Consider the following 18,377-nt stretch of genomic DNA (forward strand, 5'->3'; position numbering starts at 1 on the left):
ATTAGTACTTTTACTTTGTGTACTTATATACATCTTAATGTTTAATTGTTTAATCAGGAAACACAACACATCATTCAATCAAACTTTATTCAAAGATCTGAACAGCGCAGCTAAAAATGTAAAAACAGTCAAATATCACACACACACACAGAGTGAGGTCACTGTGGTCTCATTCATTCAGTTCACTCTACCTGCTAAAACACTGTCATGACATCATCACTGCATGTTTATGGTGACATCATCGTCTCGCTCCATGCCGTCATGGATGATGTCATGATGTCACTGTCCTTTCCTAAAAGGGCGATGATGATGTCACAGTCTACTACTGGCAGATTTAAGAAATGTTGGTGATGTCACACCCTATGAATGGACGTTTCATGGGGCCCTGATGATGTCACAGTCTACAGTTGAAAGTTTGAAAAGATTTGATGATGTCATAGATAACTGCTAAACATTTAAATGGTGTTTGATGATGTCACAGACATCTCACAGGATTTAGTGACGTAAGAGTCCACTGCTTATGATTTGAGACTACCTTGATGATGTCATCGTCCCCTCCTCATGATGATTTCCAGGACTCTGACATCACTGTCTTCTTGAATTAATGATGTCATCATTATCTGCTAAATGTTTTGGGGACTCTGATGATGTCACAGTTGGCTGGTGGATGTTCCCGAGGACTAAAGTGACATCACCATCCAATACTTCAGATTAAAAACACTCTGATGATGTCACAGTCCACTCCTGGAATATTAAGAGACATCGATGATGTCATCGCCGACTGCTGAACCTTTCAAACAACTTTGGTGATGTCACAGTCCTCTCCTCAGGTTTTGGCAAAGGCTGATGATGTCACTGTCCCCTCCTGGTGGTGTTAGGGGACTTTGACCCTGGTGGAGTTCCAGTAGGCGGGCTGTGGGATGGACACCTGAACGTGACAGGTGGGACAGGACTGTTTCCTCCACAGCCACTCCTCTATACACTGCAGACAGACAGGAGACCAGAGCTGAGACCTGTGTGTGTGTGTGTGTGTGTGTGTGTGTGTGTGTGTGTGTGTGTGTGTGTGTGTGTGTGTGTGTGTGTGTATTACCTCTCTGTGGAAGGTGTGTGTGCACTGCAGCTCTCTGGTGCCGCCGCTCCCCTGGCTCAGGTCGTTGTGACAGATGAGACACACACTGTAGGCGTCGCTCTGCAGCACAAACACACAAACATCCTCAGAACAACACAAGTACTGACTGAAGTACACATCTGAGGTACTTGTACTCTGACAGAGTATTTAGATTTAGATACTAAATACTGTACTTTTAACTCCAGTGCATTTGTGTGACAGCTTTAGTCACTAGTTAAGCTATGCTAAGCTAACCTTCTGCAATCTGTTGCAATAATCCTTTACAGTTTGAATCATGAATCTGTTTTTGTCTGTCTACCCACACACGACATGACGTTGCGTCTCCTGAACGTGCTCCTCTTCTCCGGCGCCGTGGCCTCTGGGATTGGAGGAATCAGGGAGGGTCTTCGCTCGGGGGCGGGCACAGACGCCTCCTGTGGCGACGGGAGGAGGCGGCGGGAGGAGGAGCGGCGCAGGAGGACCCTCGCCGTCACTGGAGCCTTGGTGGACGAGTGCAGACGAGACAGCTGCATGGACGACAGAGTGCTCTGGACAGACGGAGAAAGAGACGTTAGCTGGTGTAACTGGTCCTCCAGTTTTCAAGATTCAACACTAGTCACTACATTTTATCTTTATCTTCTTCTGACTCACTGATCCACTTTAACAAGCAAAAATAAACAAGGCCACGAGTCCAAAAGCCTTATTAGTGGCTTCTCTTTAACACCCAACTGGACCAAAGAGCTCAGAGGCCACTGAGCCGCCCTCGTTAGAGCAGAATGCTCGTTGCTAATGCAGCTAAAAATGGATCCTGAGAGGCTCTGAGGTGAACAGCAAACAAGGCCTCCTGGATGAGTTGCTGCTGGCTGCTGTTCTCCAGCCTCAGGGTTTCTCCGAGCTGATTAAATAAACTGGGATGAACTGATCGGACTGGTCTGGCTGCTCACTGAACAGAAGGAGTCTGCAGTAAATAGACGTGTTGTGGAAGGTGTTCACAACCAGCCAACATTCACTGGACGCCCCAAGATGACTGCTGAGTTGATCGTGTCAGGGTTTTACAACAGCAATCACATGGGTGCATTCCTCCACCAGGGCCCAACAATCAATTCAATCAAGCTTATTCCAATATAATGAATAAATAAATAAACCAACCACAGAAGTGTGAGCTCGAGTGTCTGTTGATAAAGCATGAAGTTGTGCATGTGGTACCAGTTTCTGACACTTGATATCAAAATCCAATTCAAAGACTAAAACTGGTTAAGTCCTCGTGTCAGTGAACGGTTTATTTTAAGCCTCACCAGTGACACTTTCAACTTTACAACCACTTTGAGCTGTGATGCAGAGTTGCTGGTCCTCTTACCGGACATGGCAGTGAGGCCCGGCGGTCGGCCCTCATCCGGACCGGTGGCTCCACGCTGCATCTGCTTTCAGGTCTTCCCCCCTCTGATGCCTCTTCACCCTCCTCTTCTCCAATTTTCTGCTGCCGTTCGCCTCCTCTGTACCGATGCATCCACGCATTGAAGATCCTTGCATCTTCCTCCTCATCCTCCTCCTCTTCCTCCTCCTCCTCATCCCCCTCCTCCTCTCCTGCTCTCAGAGGGTTCGGGTCTTCTGTGTCCGAAAACACATCAGCTTCTTCTCCGTCTGGATTCATTGCAAGGATTTGTTTATGTTTTTTGAGATGACAGATTTAGCTAATTGTCCTTTAGCAACAAACACACCTGTAGCTTTGTTATCTTACAGTCAAGTTAAACCTGACTTGTGATGCAGTCAGGCTAAATTAAACCTGACTTCAGTTGTATTGCAGCCAGGCTAATTTAAAACAAGGCTGAATTACAGCAAGGCTAAAGTAATTAATAGCCAGGCTTTGTTAGCTAGGTGTTAATTACAACCAGATATGGTTGGCCAGAGTATGACCTCGCTAAATTACAACAAGGCTGAGGTTTTTAGGGCTAGATTCTGCCTTGGCTTTGTCACAGCCATGCTAACTTGAAAGATAGGCAAAGCTGGATTTTGAAGCTAGGCAAATTATACCCAGCTAGATTAAACATAGGTGTGGCTAAATTGGCGTTTTGTACTTAGCTAAAACAAAACAACGCTAACATTTTGCAGGCAAGCTTTTTTGAAGCTTGGTTAAATTTAGGTTAAATTTCAACCAGGCCAACGGACAACAAGGCTAAATTTCAACAGTCTAAATTAAAGTCAATTAGTTAAGTAAAATCAGGCTAACAGCTACGTTAAAAGAAAACCAGGCTGGGTTAAGTAACATTCAGGCTTAATTTATAGCTAATGCTAAGGCAGCTAGGGTCACAGGCTAAAATAAAGAAGCTAAATGAGTTAACATTGAATTCATTGTATCAGCAGCTAATTGCAGCTAATTGAAGCTAAGTGCAGTTAGCAGTTGGCCGGTAGACCATTTGAGAGGAGGACGGGAGGAAAGAGAGGATGACGAAGCAACAGATCCACAGATCCAGTCCTGACAGCTGATCCCGATCTGCTCCGCTCCGATCCAGACTTATACAAAAAACAACAGCCGTCCAAAAAAATGGCTGCCGGTCCTTCCACAGGGCCGGTCTCGCTGCTTCTCTCCTCCGTGTTGGTGGTTTTTCTCGTCTCTTTCTTGCTGTTTGTCTTGTTTGCTTTCTGGGCTGCTGTCAACTGAAGTCTGTAATCCAATTACTGAAGCCAGGAGGAAGGAGGGATTATACCTGGATTATGTGTCAGGTGAGAGGTGAGAGAGGAGCCAATCACTGTCGTTTCATTGGTGATTAACTGATTAATGGTTTCATTGATCCGATAAATCTCACAATTAATGGTTATGTTGCTCATTTTCGATTTTAGATTACTGATATTTACGTGTAAACTTGTCAACTGATGACTATAAATAAATAATACAATTACAATTAAATCATCTGTCATTTACATGTGATATTATGTCTTTACCTGTAATCTCTTGTTGTTATTCCAATGGTGCAGAAGATTTCTTAGTGATCCTTCCTGTAGTAGAGGCTCAAAATGTTTATAACTCATTGGTGACATTATTTTTGGTACAAACATTCAGGTAAGTTTTATATTCACTACTAAATCTGAAACAAAAGTTTCCATTATTATGTTTATAATTATGTAAATGGAAATAAAAACAGAAATACATTTAAAAAACAATTCATATATTAAAAAATAAACATGTTAATGTTTTTTTATGCCTTTTTACCTATTCAAATAAATAAATTAAAACTTGATTCATTAATATGTTAATTTCTGTCACTTAAATGTGTCTGCTGTTGTTCTAAGCAGCTACAGTTTGTAAGATATCAGTTTGTCATCTGATATTATCTCATTTTTAATGAATCAATTGGGCAATAATTAATATTAAATTACAGAACAGAATTACCAAAATACTTGTGATGCTTCACTCGTGTCAGATCGCTCATATTAAGTTATACAAATAAAGAAATAATGTGAATGTTAATGTGTTGTGATATCAATAAAGTTAGCTGTAACAGCTGGCAGGAGCAGATGTTTAGCTCATCAGTAAACAAACACCTTTACCTGCCCAAGAGACCAAAATAACCTCACTTCACAACCGGAAGTGATCGGTGTGCTTCCGGTGTGAGGGGCGGGGCTGCAGCGAGCTGGACTGTAAACACTGGTTAGCTGTTAGCTCACCAGGCTAACCTGGTTCTCGTGCAGTGTTGTAACGTGAACAAGTGGTGTGCAACAGTAGAAGTATGATGGGTGAGTGTTGATGACGTCTGATAACCAGGTTACTGTATTTCATCAGAAGTGTTTTATTTGGCGGGCTAATGAAGGAGCAAACGTCAGCCAGCTAGCCAAAGTTGTGTTGGACGGATACGCTCCAGATTCCATGCAAAAACGGTCGATTTTAAAATTGTTTGACCCATTGAAAAATAATGAATGTAAAAGGAAATCTCAAAATTTCCTCTACAACTCCTCTGTAGTTGTAGTGTAATTCGGCATGTATGCAACTTACACAATAGTGAGTATTTTAGTAAAGAAGAGCGTTTTAAGACGAATAAAATGTATTATCGTTTGGTCGTTTTAGTCAACTAGCTAGCCTTCCTGAGCTAGCCTCTGTTTGTGGCTCTCCTGTAAAGCCACAAATTGTCTTTATTTTTATATCAATTTATTACATGTCTTCATTCTTCATCATCCACATCCTGAAACAATGAGCTAATTTGATGCGCACTAAATGTTGCTATGGCAACTGCTGACACTGTAAAAAGCGTCAAAAAAGAATAAAGATCCATATCCTGTGTTAGACTTTAATGACGAATTGTACTGAATGTTGTCTGTATTAAAGAAACGTAAACAAATCACGTTTAAGTCAGTTTTACTATATCGCTAATCACCAAACCCTTGAATCTATTGTGTTTTTAATGGAGTTCTACTGGGAATGGAAGAAAGCCAGACTCCATGCTGAAATCTGCCAATCCTGACTTCTGTGGTCAGATCGGAAGCAGGAACAGCTTGAAACGTCACTTTTAGACACAAACACTACTGATGGTAATATTAAGATTACTAATGTTTACCTACTTTAAGGTGTGGTGGTACTGACATGCCTAAATAAGCCATGATTGAAGTAATACCTCTGTCATCACTGTTTGAAATCCTGTTTGATAGAGTTTTACTGCATCGCTGCTATGCAAAGAATTCTTAAATCTGAGATTTCTTTAATAGAGTTTGGCTAAAAGCGAAGGCCAGCCAAACTCCACTTAAAAATCTCCTGATTCTGAATTTCTGTGATCAGAGCTGATGAAGTAACAGATTCACCTGTTCAGTGTGTGTTTTCTTAATAACATTTGGACGTCTGTGATGTTTGAGCCTGGACACCAGGACTCAGAGACATCAGCCGCCATCTTTAATGTTATCATGTCCTCCTCTCTCTCTGCAGCCTCCGCTCCCCCCCTGTCCTCCCTGCGCCTCCTCGTCCCTCCTCTCCGCCTGCTGACAGCAGCCATGTGGCAGGTGGCACACCAGCAGAGCGTGAAGCATTATGGGATGTTGGAGGACTTTGTTTCCCTGGTAACCGAGGCCGTCCCACAGCTGCTGACGGACAGGCAGAGGAGTCTGCTGCTGCTGGCGCTCAGAGCCAAGGTGACTGACGATGACTCATGACCCAGACGATGATGTGGTGTAACTAAGTACATTTACTCAAGTACTCTTGCTTCAGGTGACCCTCTGTGACCCTGAAGCCGTCCACACCCGCCTGGACAAAATCCACTCCATCTCCGAGGCTACGGTGAGACTCGGACTGCATCTCTAACCTCCTCCTCGTCACTGTTCAACCTTTATTTAAACTCCAGAGATCACAAACAACAACAAAGAGAAATAGTGACAAAGAACTTGCTTGATAAAACCAAAAACCTAAAATGTTAAATAAAATACAAAGCCCCAAAACCATGAGTTGAAGCCATATGCACCAAACTCCATGCAAAAAAAACTGTTGATTTTAATATTCTTTTCTTGTAATTCTTACCTAGTAAATGTAAAGATGTAAACTAGAAAATCTTGTAATTGTTATCATGAGTCAGGTGTAGTTGCAGTTTCATTCGGCTCATATGTTAGTCACCTGACAGTGACACGTAAAAGCCCCTAAACTTTGCAATTTTGCCAGATAACTTACCAGAAATTTAAAGGAAATGTAAGATTTATTAAGTTGAACCGAAACACTCAAAACAGCGTTCTCAAAACTGACGATCTTATATTGACTTAGTGAAAGGAAAGGTTGTATTTTCTGTTCAGCTCGACTGTTTGTGTGTTCTGTCTGCAGGCTGATGACGAGCTGGATGACTGTTGTTCTGCTCTGTTGACTCTGACTGATACGGAGAGTCCAGCTGACAGACAGCGCCTCCTGCAGGTCAGTGCTGCCTCTGCATGCTACAACACCACAGTGTCTCTGTTTGGCGCTAATAGTCCTATTCATGTTGGTTTCAGGAGGTTTTCAACCAGAGTTTCGACTCCGCCCTCCAGTCTCTCGTATCTGACTTCCTGTCCAGGATCGAGCAGCTGTTCCCCGTGCCCGACTTCAAACAGGTCCTCAGTGACTGCTCCCCCTCCACACACAACATCAGCATGTTTCAGCTGTAGGATGTCTGGTGTTGTGTGAAGATTATCCTAGTTAAACGTATTGGCATGCTAACAGTGGCTTATTATCAGTAAACTCAAACCACAGCAGAGGCTGATGTGAATGTTATTTGTTCCCTCCTCTTAAAGTCCATGCTTCTTGAATGGAGTTTGGTTAGTTGTGTGAAATGAGGTGTGTGGTTAACACAAGCTCAAGAGATTTACATGTTTTGTGCTAGGACATAAAATACATCAGTAATTACCCCACATGTGAATTATAAAGTGTTAGCGTGTCTTAAAAAGGGTCGTCAAAGCGAAACACTGAGCTACACTTTGAGGGGCGCAAACAGGAAATATGATATTACCTTTAAAAATATGCAGAGTCAGCTGTTAGCATGTCCTGTTAGCAGTGAACTCATGAAAGTACAGACAAGAAGAAGAAAACTTCAAAACATGATGTTCCTCACATAAGTCAACTGAATTTAGCATGTCTCCCAGGTGTCTTCTTGGCTCGATGCTGCCCCTGGAGCTGTGGAGGACTGTCTGCAGGAGGCGGACAGGGACGATCTGAGGGAGCTGCTGACCAATCACAGCTGTCTGCTGGGACGAGCGGCCACCATCGGTACGAAATCACAAAAAGCTTCATCAAATGCAAACACATTTTGTTGTTGTTGTTGCTGGTAATCGATTACCTCACTCATGTTTTTCCTCAGTGGGTCCTAACACAGAGAAGATCCTCCTCTCAGCCTGGTCCCACCCCCTCCTCACCAAACCGACCAATCCTGACCCTCCTCCCGTCGACACAGAGGTCCAGTCAGACCCGCTCTCTGCCGTGGGTGATGCCATCCAGCTGGACGTGGAGCTGGTCAAGGTGGAGGTGGTGGTGATGGCGGAGGACGAGCAGGAGGAGGTGGAGGAGACTGTGATTGGTGAGACCATGTTGCCAGAGGAGCAGGAGGCGTCCAATCAGAGCTCAGAGGAGGGTGGAGATCAATGTGACACACCACCTGTGAATCTGGAGGTGGACAGGTAGGTCCTCCTGATTGGCTCAGATTTCAGCTGTGTCCCGCCTACTTTGATCAATTCACCAGTGACCTTCTCTCCTGTAAGGCTGAAGGACTCGCCTGGAAACTTTGTAGACCAATCAGAAGACACAGGTAACAAACACACACACACACACACACACACACACACACACACACACACACTGATCAAGTGAATTACATGTCCAACGTCGTCTGACTCTGCCTCTCTTCACAGTCGACCAATCAGAACAGTCCTGCTCTGAGGTCACGGCCAACGCTCTGTACAGCATTTCCCATAATTCTCAGCGGGTGGCTCACAAGTGTCCTCAGTGTGGCAAATGTTTCATCTACCGCTCTCAGGTCAGTGCTGCGAAGTAACTCAGTACATTTACATTCATGTGGAAAGGTGTTTTACCTGCTCTGGAATGTCAGAGTTTGTAACTTGTAATAGAGTATTTTCACGAGTACTTGTTCCATGGCTGCTGTCCTCAGGTGATCCGTCACCTGCGTACCAACAAGTCCTGTGGCTCCGCTTTAACGGCGACCCGAGCTATGAATCTGCAGATCCTGCCAGGTGACCCTGAGGAAGAGCCCCGTCCCCCAGAGCCACCCGTCCCAGGGCCCCGACCCTACAAGACCCACACCTGTTTCCAGTGCAACGCCACCTTCAGAACCAAAGCCGAGCTGCTGTCACACCAGCGCAGCCACCGTGCCCGCCCCGTCTACCAGTGCAGCCAGTGCGACAAAGAGTTCCGCCACCTGTCCAGCCTGTCCAATCACAAGCAGACCCACATGGACAAAGGAGGCTTCATCTGCAGCAGGTGTGATAAGGTGTTCGAGTCAGCCAAGGAGAGAGACGCCCACCGGCTGCAGCACCGGCTGCCGGACCTCACGTGCACGGTGTGCGATCAGGCGTTCAGTTCTCAGACGCAGCTGCTGCGACACCTGCAGTCGCACTCTGTGGAGGGGGCGGAGCCATGCTACAACTGCCGCTTCTGTGACCAGACCTTCTCAGGTAACGACCGACAGGTGGAAATAACACTGACATCATTCAGTCCAGACTCAGCTGACATGTGACTCCGGGTGTTTATTCCTCCAGGTTTGGCTCTTCACTGGACTGTGGGTGTAAATAACTTATCTTTAAATCCATACAGCTTGTCAGGTGTAATTCAAGCCTGCAGCAGAGACCCAAAGCTGATCTGAAAAGATTTTCTTTACACTCTTTTTTTTTAAGCTCAAACTTCACTGTAGGCGCGGAGCTAAAAGCGTTAGTGTGTCTGAAGTGGGAGCATGGCGATACAGCTGTAGGCTTCAGGGATTTTGAGATGTTTTTTGGGTCTCACAAAACCTCATTAATAAATTGTGGTATTGATCCGTGTTCTCCAGGAGTGACCCAGCTTCGTATCCACCAGCGCACACACACCTTCCGCTCGTACCAGTGTGACCAGTGCAACAAGACGTACGGCTCTCTGACCGGCCTCCACTCACACCAGGCGAGCCACAGCAGCGAGAGCCGCTTCCTGTGTCCGCAGTGCGGCAAACGCTTCAAGACACGCGACGGCCTGGAAGGCCACCTGAGGACGCACACCGGCGAGCGGCCCTACCGCTGCCCCTACTGCCCCAAAGACTTCACTGCGCTCGCCGGCCTCAACGTGCACGTGCGGCGGCACACCGGGGAGCGCCCGTACGTGTGCACGGTTTGCGGTAAGGGCTGGCCGTCTGGAGGAGACCTGCAGAAACACATGAGGACTCACACAGGTGAACGTCCGTACGTCTGTCAGGACTGTGGGAAGGCCTTCTCCATCTCCTGTCACCTGACCGAACACCGGAGGATACACACAGGTGAGAGCCAGCAGGGGCGCCTCAGGTACAGGTGTGATGATGTCTGGAGAACTGTAGGAATGTAACAGAGTACATTTACTCAAGTACAGTTCTGAGGTACTTGTACTTAACTTGACTATTTCCATTTTCTGCTCCTTTAATCTTCCACTTCACTACATTTATTTGACTACTTTAGTTACTAGTTACTTTATAGCTTACATGCTGTATCAGAGCCAAAGTAGCGTTTTTTGTTTGTTTTGTTTTTTCAACCACAATCCTCAAAAATGTGTGTGGTCTGTGTTTGTGTGCAGGGGAGAAGCCCTTCTCGTGTCCAGAATGTGGAAAATGTTTGAGGAGGAAGTTCGATCTGAAGAAACACATGTTGTCTCACAGCAGCGTTCGTCCGTACGCCTGCGTTTACTGTCCCAAGAGCTACACACGCAAAACTCACCTGAACAGACACCTGCTGACACACAGGACTGCTGACAGCGAGGCGGTGGTGGCGGAGTCCGCCACCGACGCCACAGACTGACCCACCAGCGACATGATGACTGTGACCACAGGAGGCTGACTCTGTTGGATCGACGTCCGTATTTGTTTGGTTTTCAACACTTAACGCTATTTACATTTGAAAAACTGATGATTCACGTGACAGGACTGAGCTGTGATTTAATGATGTCATCGATGATGTCATGTATGTGTCATCATGCATGTGTTTACTGCTTCATAAACAAACAAACGTAAAGAATAACTGTTATTTTCTTGTGTTTGTTGATGAAATCAGCACCACTACCAGACGAGGTGAAACTGAGCGTCCAATGGGAGACTTGTGTTTGTGTTGCCATGGAGATTTTGTATCTGTGCTTTGCCTATATAAAAGCTGTGGTGTTTAATATTCTCACTCGATTTATACTTTATTTAAACCCACTGTGGCGTCGCCTGTCGGTCTGTGGATTCTGACCCTTAGGTCTGGCGTTACGGCTGTCGCCATGTTGTTGTTTTGAATCAGATGTGACCATATTTGGACGAGAGGGCGGAACCATAGAGGACACCCTAAATTTCCCCTTGTCTTGATCAATGCAAACCAAGTGCTGGTTCTGCTGCTGGTTCCAGAGCACCACCGACACTTTACTGGTCTAGAACAAAGAACCACTTATGTCAGTGGCTGGGGGCGGAGTTATCATGACCCAGGTCCAAGTAAACCAGATTTAAAGTTGAACCAACTGAACCAGCACCGACCCCGGCCCAGAACCAGCACTTGGTTGGCTTCAGAAAGAATGCAGGTTTGTTTATAGTCAACGATCACAACAGGTTTTATTTGTCACACAACGAAACAGCATGTCAGGATGTGAACAAACTTTATTAGCAACATCTTGCTTGACACGCAGAACAGGAAGTGTGTCTAGTCGTCGCCATCGTCTCTTCCTGACCTCGTGATAACTTTCCTCATCCACCTCGCCATCCGGAACACGTGGGTGTAGAAGCCGTACTTTCCGTCCCGGTCGCAGCCTTCACCCCACGACACGATGCCCATCTGATACCAGCGATCCTCTGCTGGGTACTGAACACACAACATTCACAACATGAATAATGAAGAGGTTCATTAAACCAGTTATTACATGTGCGTCTACTGACTGAGATCATGATTCTGACCTTCATGACAAACGGTCCACCGCTGTCTCCCTCGCAGGCGTCTCCACGTTGGGCATCTTCTGGTTTATAACCTGTGACAAACACAGTTTAGAGACTCATTACAAGAGTTCAAAGTGAACTTTAACCACACAGCTGTCTGGTTCACTTGTTTTCTCTCTTACCAGCACAGAACATGTTGTCTGTGATCCTGACTGATGTGGAACTGCGGCAGATTTGCTCATCCACGATCGGTAGATGGATTTGCTGGAGGACTTTGGGTAAATTTCTTGCTGCTGGGTTCCAGGTTTCCTTCAGGTTCCCCCAGCCGGTCACTCGACCCTTAAAGCCTTCTGTCAGCATGCTGCGGGGGAAACACTTCCTTCAGACAACTCACAGAGCACATTCAGAAACTATAAGGTTCATCAACAGCTGACTCAAAGGTGTTTGAGTTGGTCTTACGTTCTGGCGACCTTCTTGCTGGGCAGGCAGACGGGAAAGATCTCATTTGAGAATATGACCGGCCGTCTCATGTGCAGCAGAGCGATGTCGCGGTTCAGATTTTCCTTCCAGTTGTACTTTGGGTGGACGATGATTTCATCAATTGCGACGATCTTCTCGGTTTCATGCTCAAACCTGGACAGTGTCGTCAATATTCTCATCAGTCCTGTTCTAAGAAATGACTTCAGTCTGTTCATATGTGCAGTCAGGAAGTCTTACTTGGCCCTATTGTGTTTTCCCAGGCGGACCAGGATGTCGTCGGTGCTGAAGTTCTTGTTCCAGGGCGGGTAGAGGATGCAGTGAGCTGCAGTGAGGATCCATTGATCACTGATCAGACTGGCTCCACACAGCAGCTCCTGAGGGCTGCGCTTGTAGAGCATCACCTGCCTGCAAACACCAACAACTTCACTTCATACATCATATCATCCTACTGGTCGTCTTGTTTGTTTCAGATGTTACCATGGTTACCATGGAGCAGAGGCCACCTCAGCGTCATCGCCTCCAACGATGCGACTTTCTCTATATGACGCCAGCAGTTCATCCTCCTTCCTGTCCTTTATGGCTTTCTGTTCAAACAAGGGCCGTTTCCCACAATCTGCAACACAACCGGACGGTAAATGAGTCGACAATCGAGTTGGTACACCTGAAGATAAACGAGTGGATACACCTGAAGATAATCGAGTTGGTACACCTGAAGATAAACGAGTGGATACACCTGAAGATAATCGAGTTGGTACACCTGAAGATAAACGAGTGGATACACCTGAAGATAATCGAGTTGGTACACCTGAAGATAAACGAGTGGATACACCTGAAGATAATCGAGTTGGTACACCTGAAGATAAACGAGTTGGTACACCTGAAGATAAACGAGTGGATACACCAGTCGGAGTTGGATTACCTGTTTAAGGATAAGTTACTCACCAGCCTCTCCTTGTCCAAATGAGCGAGGATTGAAAAGCAGTTTCTTGGCCGGCCCCAGGACGGAGCGCTCCCTGCCTTCAGTCTCTGTGGTCAACAAATCATCAACCAAGGACTCCTCTGAGAGACAGACAGGTGGAGACAGACAGGTTCAGACAGACAGGTGGAGAGAAGGACAGGTGGAGAGTACTTGTTGTGTATATTTACCACACAGATAGAGGTCACAGTAGTCGACGGTCACGTTTCCGTTAACCTTCACGTAGCACCAGGGCCCTTCGGGGTCGTTGTCAGGGTTACGGCACTTGTTGGCGGGCAGGCCGACCTCGGGGATGAACTCTTTGTCTTGACTGAGGGCCGTTGCTTCAGGTGATGACCACAGCAGACAGGTGTGACCTCCCACGGTCACCGCCAGGTCGCCAACGTAGTCTACACCATAGTTTGGTAGACACTCGCCAGTTCTGACTGGTTCCGGGGCCACGGTGGTCGGGACGAAAGGCTCGCCTGAGAAAGAAGGCGGGTTTTGTGCATGTATAGTTACAGCATGTAGTGTAGCTGTAGTACTTCAGTATGAAGTTAGCAGTACTCAGATACTCACCACATTTGGGGACCTTGCACTTCTGCTTCACTATCACTGGGTTTTTGGTGTAACACCAGGGTCCGTCTGCCTGGTTGTCAGGGTTACGACAGAAGTTCTCCTGTAGGATGCTCCCTGGTTCTGACGCGTTAAACTCCCTGCAGACAGACACTCAGGTGAGCAGACACACAGGTGAGCAGACAGGTGAGGAGACACTCAGGTGAGGAGACACTCAGGTGAGCAGACAGGTGAGCAGACAGGTGAGGAGACACTCAGGTGAGGAGACACTCAGGTGAGCAGACAGGTGAGCAGACAGGTGAGGAGACACTCAGGTGAGGAGACACTCAGGTGAGCAGACAGGTGAGGAGACACTCAGGTGAGGAGACACTCAGGTGAGGAGACACACAGGTGAGCAGACAGGTGAGGAGACACTCAGGTGAGGAGACACTCAGGTGAGCAGACAGGTGAGGAGACGATTGTTACGTTAGATTTTTTCTTGTTTTGGTTTTTGTGTGTTCACCACATTGACCCTAGCTAGTTAGTGTAGTTTGTAGTTAGTTAGTTACTATGATTGTTTGTTTGTTTGTTAGTTACCTTATTATGGGATGTGGGAAGCTGCTGCTCCAGTGTTGACACTGGATGCCTGATTCTGTGATGTTGACGTTTCCTGCATAGCTGACTCCTGTACCAGAAATACACTGACCTGAACACACACACACACACACACACACACACTCTGTGTCAGTGTACATGTATATTTTATAGGATGAACTTCTTCACATTGTGTTCATGTTTACCTTCTATACACTGTCTGACAATGTTGATGTTATCTTGAGTTCTTGTCAGCTTAGTTCCTTTACAGTCTGACAGACAGACAGACAGACAGACAGACAGGTCGTTAGATGTTTGTTTACACAGGGTTGTGTGTGTTTGTGTGTGTTTGTGTGTGTATGTGTGTGTGTGTGTATGTGTGTGTGTGTGTGTGTGTGTTTGTGTGTGTTTGTGTGTGTATGTGTGTGTGTGTGTGTGTGTGTGTGTGTGTGTGTGTGTGTGGACTTTGCTCATGTTTGCAGTGCAGCAAAACATCTGATCAAACTTGACTTCAGAGAAACAAGAAGACTGAACCTGGTCCGTCTCTGAAGCTCGTACTCACCCAGGTATTTGCTCCAGAAGGATTCCTGTAGGAGGAGAGAGAGTCTTCCGGTCAGCAGTACTTTTACTTTAACTACTGCAGTAACTTTTTACTAATCGACAGTAGAGTGAATGAAATCAGAACAAAGTGAAGTCGTACTGTTTTGTCCGTCTGTTCAAACACCTCTCTGGCTTCTTCATGGTCACAGATTTCCTCCACACACTCTCGCTCCAAGTTCCCTTCACATTAATAACACAAAAACAAATTAATTAAACACATTTACACACTGTAATAAAGTGTCTCCTTAACGGTCCAGCAGTGGAAGAAGCACTCAGACATTTGAGGAAATCATCATCAGTACTCTTTATGCAGATGAGACCTCACATACTTCACATACAACTAGCTAGATGTCAGTTGTATTAATTTTAAATTAATGTTGTTTTAAAAATTAAGTATAAGAACATCAAACTTGGACTTAAAAGTGGAGTATTTTAGTAAAAGAGTGTCTATAACTGTCACATGATATGTTGAAGGCGACTCGAGAGCCAACAGAAAGTACAAATAACACAACACTGAGTGAAGAAGAGCGACCGAGGCGACTCACCTGGTTTCACCTCCTCAAACAGCTGATTGGCTCGACGGCTCCTGACCAGCACCTGCGAGGCCACGTGGCTGTTGAGGAAAACTGCAGACAGAAACATCTAGATCACCTTTCCTACAGGCTCAAGGTGTTTCTGTTATTTTGTCCAAGTCAGCGAGGGATGACTGAATGTTAGAATCACCTCTCTGATAGTTTTTCAAAACAACTGAACATTAAAACCGTCATGAAGGAAGAATTAATGTTTGTAGCACAGAGAAATAATAAGTAGCAGCAGTAATATTGCTATTTAAAAGTATTCTATTACTGCACAAGTGAAGTCCTGCATGCAGAAAGTACAGTATCATCAGCAAAGTGCTGTTAAAGCATGTATGTATAAAATACATAGAGGAGTAAAAATACAATATTTAGCTCCAAAAGGTAACTGGAGTGGAAGTATAAATATAAGTTTTGCTTGAGTAAATGTACTGAGTTACATCCCATCAGTGGATTTAAGGACGCTGCAGTAACACTAAATATTTCTATATCTTTAACTACTTTTGACTGATTTAATTTGATTCTGTGTGCGGTGGCTGTAAAATACTTTGAGCTACGTATATTTGTACACAAAGTATCATTTGAAAATACGTTTCTAACACTTTATACGACCAATCACGACTGTCGCCAACTCTTCACTGGTAGGAAGTACTTGTAGACTTCTTCTAACACGACGACACCAGTAAAAAAACGAGCATGTAGTCGGGTGGAGGTACCATGTTGTGCCAGGCAGCCGTGCAGCAGAAACAGCAGAAGAACAAAAGCCGGTTTAAATAATGGTTCCACCATGATCCAGACCTCCGAGCAGATCCTCAGAACCAGATCCAGCAGAGCCTCTCTCCAGTCTGCCTCAGTCTGCCTCACTTTGTCTGTGCAGGGGATTATTGACCAAAGGGTCAAAGTATGAGTCGGCCTGATGAGTCGGACATGTTTAATGTGAGTCCTCCACATGTTTACTTTGACTAAACCAACAGACTGCAGATTTCTGATGTAGGACAAGTACACAACATTTACTGCTCCTGTGTACTCAGATCAGACGTAACGTTTACAGGACAGTAGGTGAATAACACGGATCGTCTCTTTATGATGCAACATTCTACTGGGAAAACTTGAGTCCTGCCTTTTCTTGTGGATGTTCTTTGACCTGCACCACCCAAACGATGCTGCAGTGTAAATACTCCTCCTCATGACAGAGGCACTAACAGTCAGTCTCCTCAGCAGGAGTGTGTGTATGACACATGACACAGGAAGGACCTGAGGCCTCCAGATTCATCAGAGCTCAATTCTCTGACTTGTTGGTGTGGTGTAGGACCTCTAGAGATGTCCTGGTGTGTCTGGCACCACTGGATAAAATACTGGAGAGACAAAAGACCCAGTCTCTGATTTTCCCAGATCCTGATCCGATCCAGTATCATGGGAGTCCCCGTCCCCACTCATCCTGTGGTGTCTGACACCAGGGCTTTGGCAGCAGATCCCTGGAGTCTTGTGGGTTGTAAGGTGGGGCAAAAGACAAAGATCCAAAGTGTTGATTTGGCCTCTGAATTCCCCAAATCCTGATGTGATCAAGCATCTGTACGGTGAGCTAGAACAAATCCAGTCCATGGAGGTCAGACATTGCAACCTATGGGACTCAAGGATCCACAGACGCTCTGATGCCAAACACCACAGGACAGCCAGTGTGGTACTGCTTCTATGGATCAGGGTCAGGATCCATGGTGGGGCCTCCATGGATCGGCTCTGTTCCAGTGTGACCCATGGATGCTTGATTGATTGATTGGGATGTGGGGAATTCAAAGCCCAGGTTGACGCCTCGACACCTCAGGTCTTTGGCTCCACCTCACAACATGTGAGTTGGTACCTTGATGGGTCAGAACCAACTCCAGACACAGGGGACCTCCAATGTTCAGACTTGTTCCGGCATGTCCCATGGATGTTTGATCGGGTCTGGATCTGGGGAATCTGGGTTTTTCCTTCCTGGTTGTACCTGATGGTGGCGCCAGAAGGAATGACAGGTGTACTTCCTGTTATGTGGCTTCACAGTAACACTGGAGAGATTTGATGGTCTGAGCATCTCTGTGACTGATCGGCAGTGACCGGATGAACTTTTGTTCTTCAGCTGTTTGTAAAGACATCAGCTGTGCAAACGAACAGCTGCTGGGGTCAAAGGTCAGGTCAACATGAGGGTTCAGATCCTGTCTCCTGTCCTCTGCCCACACCTGGACAACTGTGAAACAGTTCACACTACACAAATGCACAACATGAAGTGAATAAACTAAAGTAACAAGTAGATTTAAGTTAAACACGTGCTGAAGTCCTTCTGATTCAGTTTCTGTCTGACTCAGCACAACGCAGAGCAAATATTTACTCTCAGATACGGAGGTGAAAGTCTGTTACAGAGTTTGATCAGGTAGAACCAGACGAACACTCTGCCTGTAGTTTAATACAGTGATGGAAGAAGGTTAACATTTAGACAGAAGTGAGCCGACAGTGACAGGGATCGACTCCCTGATGACAACACAAATGTTCCTTCGGGCTCTAAAATGACAATGAGACAAGTCTTTGAAATCCTCAGAGAAAAGGACAACAAAGAGACTCGAACAAAATAAAAACGACTACAAGGAATTCAGAGACACAAAACAGCCTGAGAACCAAACGGCACCACAATCAGAACATCAACGAAACCATCATGACCCAGAACAACAGTTAAGACTTAAACCGTCAACTTCTGCTGCTCATATTTTATTTAAATCTCAAAACAAAGATGAACTTTTTCACTGACTACATTTCCTGAACACGACTCTGCTGTTTTTGCAGATTAATCTGTCTTTTCTAATCCAAGATTACCTGTTTCCACGTCTCAATGTCACATTTAAGATGTTCGTCTTCTGTTTATATCGTTGTTGTTGTTTAATGACTCTCAGAAAAGTCAGCTGAAAGCGTGCAGTGGAGGA

General features: G+C 45.6%; 3 protein-coding genes across 5 annotated transcripts; 1 reads left to right on the top strand and 2 right to left on the bottom strand.

Annotated features, from left to right (window-relative positions):
• Window positions 1–68: 68 nt before the first annotated feature.
• Window positions 69–4,255, bottom strand: si:ch211-207l14.1 (putative RING-H2 finger protein ATL71). Of its 2 annotated transcripts, XM_037090849.1 has the most exons (6): window positions 4,049–4,254; window positions 3,520–3,813; window positions 2,466–2,749; window positions 1,432–1,656; window positions 1,091–1,189; window positions 69–982 (listed from the first exon to the last, which is right to left on the bottom strand). In XM_037090849.1, exons 3-6 carry the CDS (start codon window positions 2,613–2,615, stop codon window positions 875–877), a joined length of 582 nt encoding a protein of 193 aa, XP_036946744.1. In that variant the 5' UTR covers window positions 2,616–2,749; window positions 3,520–3,813; window positions 4,049–4,254; the 3' UTR covers window positions 69–874. The 2 variants fall into 2 exon arrangements, with proteins under 2 accessions (XP_036946744.1, XP_036946743.1); XM_037090848.1 differs by having other exon boundaries at window positions 2,466–3,813; window positions 4,049–4,255.
• A 433-nt stretch (window positions 4,256–4,688) lies between these two features.
• LOC119015119 (zinc finger protein 436-like) lies at window positions 4,689–10,933 on the top strand. 2 transcript variants are annotated; one of them, XM_037090801.1, is made up of 13 exons: window positions 4,702–4,840; window positions 5,509–5,629; window positions 6,018–6,220; window positions 6,297–6,365; window positions 6,897–6,983; window positions 7,061–7,159; window positions 7,688–7,811; window positions 7,903–8,218; window positions 8,300–8,346; window positions 8,450–8,574; window positions 8,707–9,229; window positions 9,601–10,056; window positions 10,347–10,933. In XM_037090801.1, exons 3-13 carry the CDS (start codon window positions 6,083–6,085, stop codon window positions 10,565–10,567), a joined length of 2,205 nt encoding a protein of 734 aa, XP_036946696.1. In that variant the 5' UTR covers window positions 4,702–4,840; window positions 5,509–5,629; window positions 6,018–6,082; the 3' UTR covers window positions 10,568–10,933. The 2 variants fall into 2 exon arrangements, with proteins under 2 accessions (XP_036946695.1, XP_036946696.1); XM_037090800.1 differs by lacking the exon at window positions 5,509–5,629 and having other exon boundaries at window positions 4,689–4,840.
• A 390-nt stretch (window positions 10,934–11,323) lies between these two features.
• On the bottom strand, window positions 11,324–16,392 carry f2 (coagulation factor II (thrombin)). Its single transcript, XM_037090802.1, has 15 exons — window positions 16,143–16,392; window positions 15,397–15,477; window positions 14,952–15,031; window positions 14,814–14,838; window positions 14,458–14,523; window positions 14,255–14,363; window positions 13,682–13,818; window positions 13,294–13,587; window positions 13,090–13,206; window positions 12,634–12,760; window positions 12,385–12,552; window positions 12,127–12,300; window positions 11,850–12,028; window positions 11,689–11,759; window positions 11,324–11,596 (listed from the first exon to the last, which is right to left on the bottom strand). The coding sequence occupies exons 1-15, from the start codon at window positions 16,375–16,377 to the stop codon at window positions 11,438–11,440; spliced, it is 2,022 nt and encodes a 673-aa protein (XP_036946697.1). The 5' UTR covers window positions 16,378–16,392; the 3' UTR covers window positions 11,324–11,437.
• Window positions 16,393–18,377: the final 1,985 nt, after the last annotated feature.

The sequence above is a fragment of the Acanthopagrus latus genome, chromosome 24, assembly GCF_904848185.1.
Source record: "Acanthopagrus latus isolate v.2019 chromosome 24, fAcaLat1.1, whole genome shotgun sequence".
In the NCBI taxonomy this organism is placed as follows: domain Eukaryota; kingdom Metazoa; phylum Chordata; class Actinopteri; order Spariformes; family Sparidae; genus Acanthopagrus; species Acanthopagrus latus.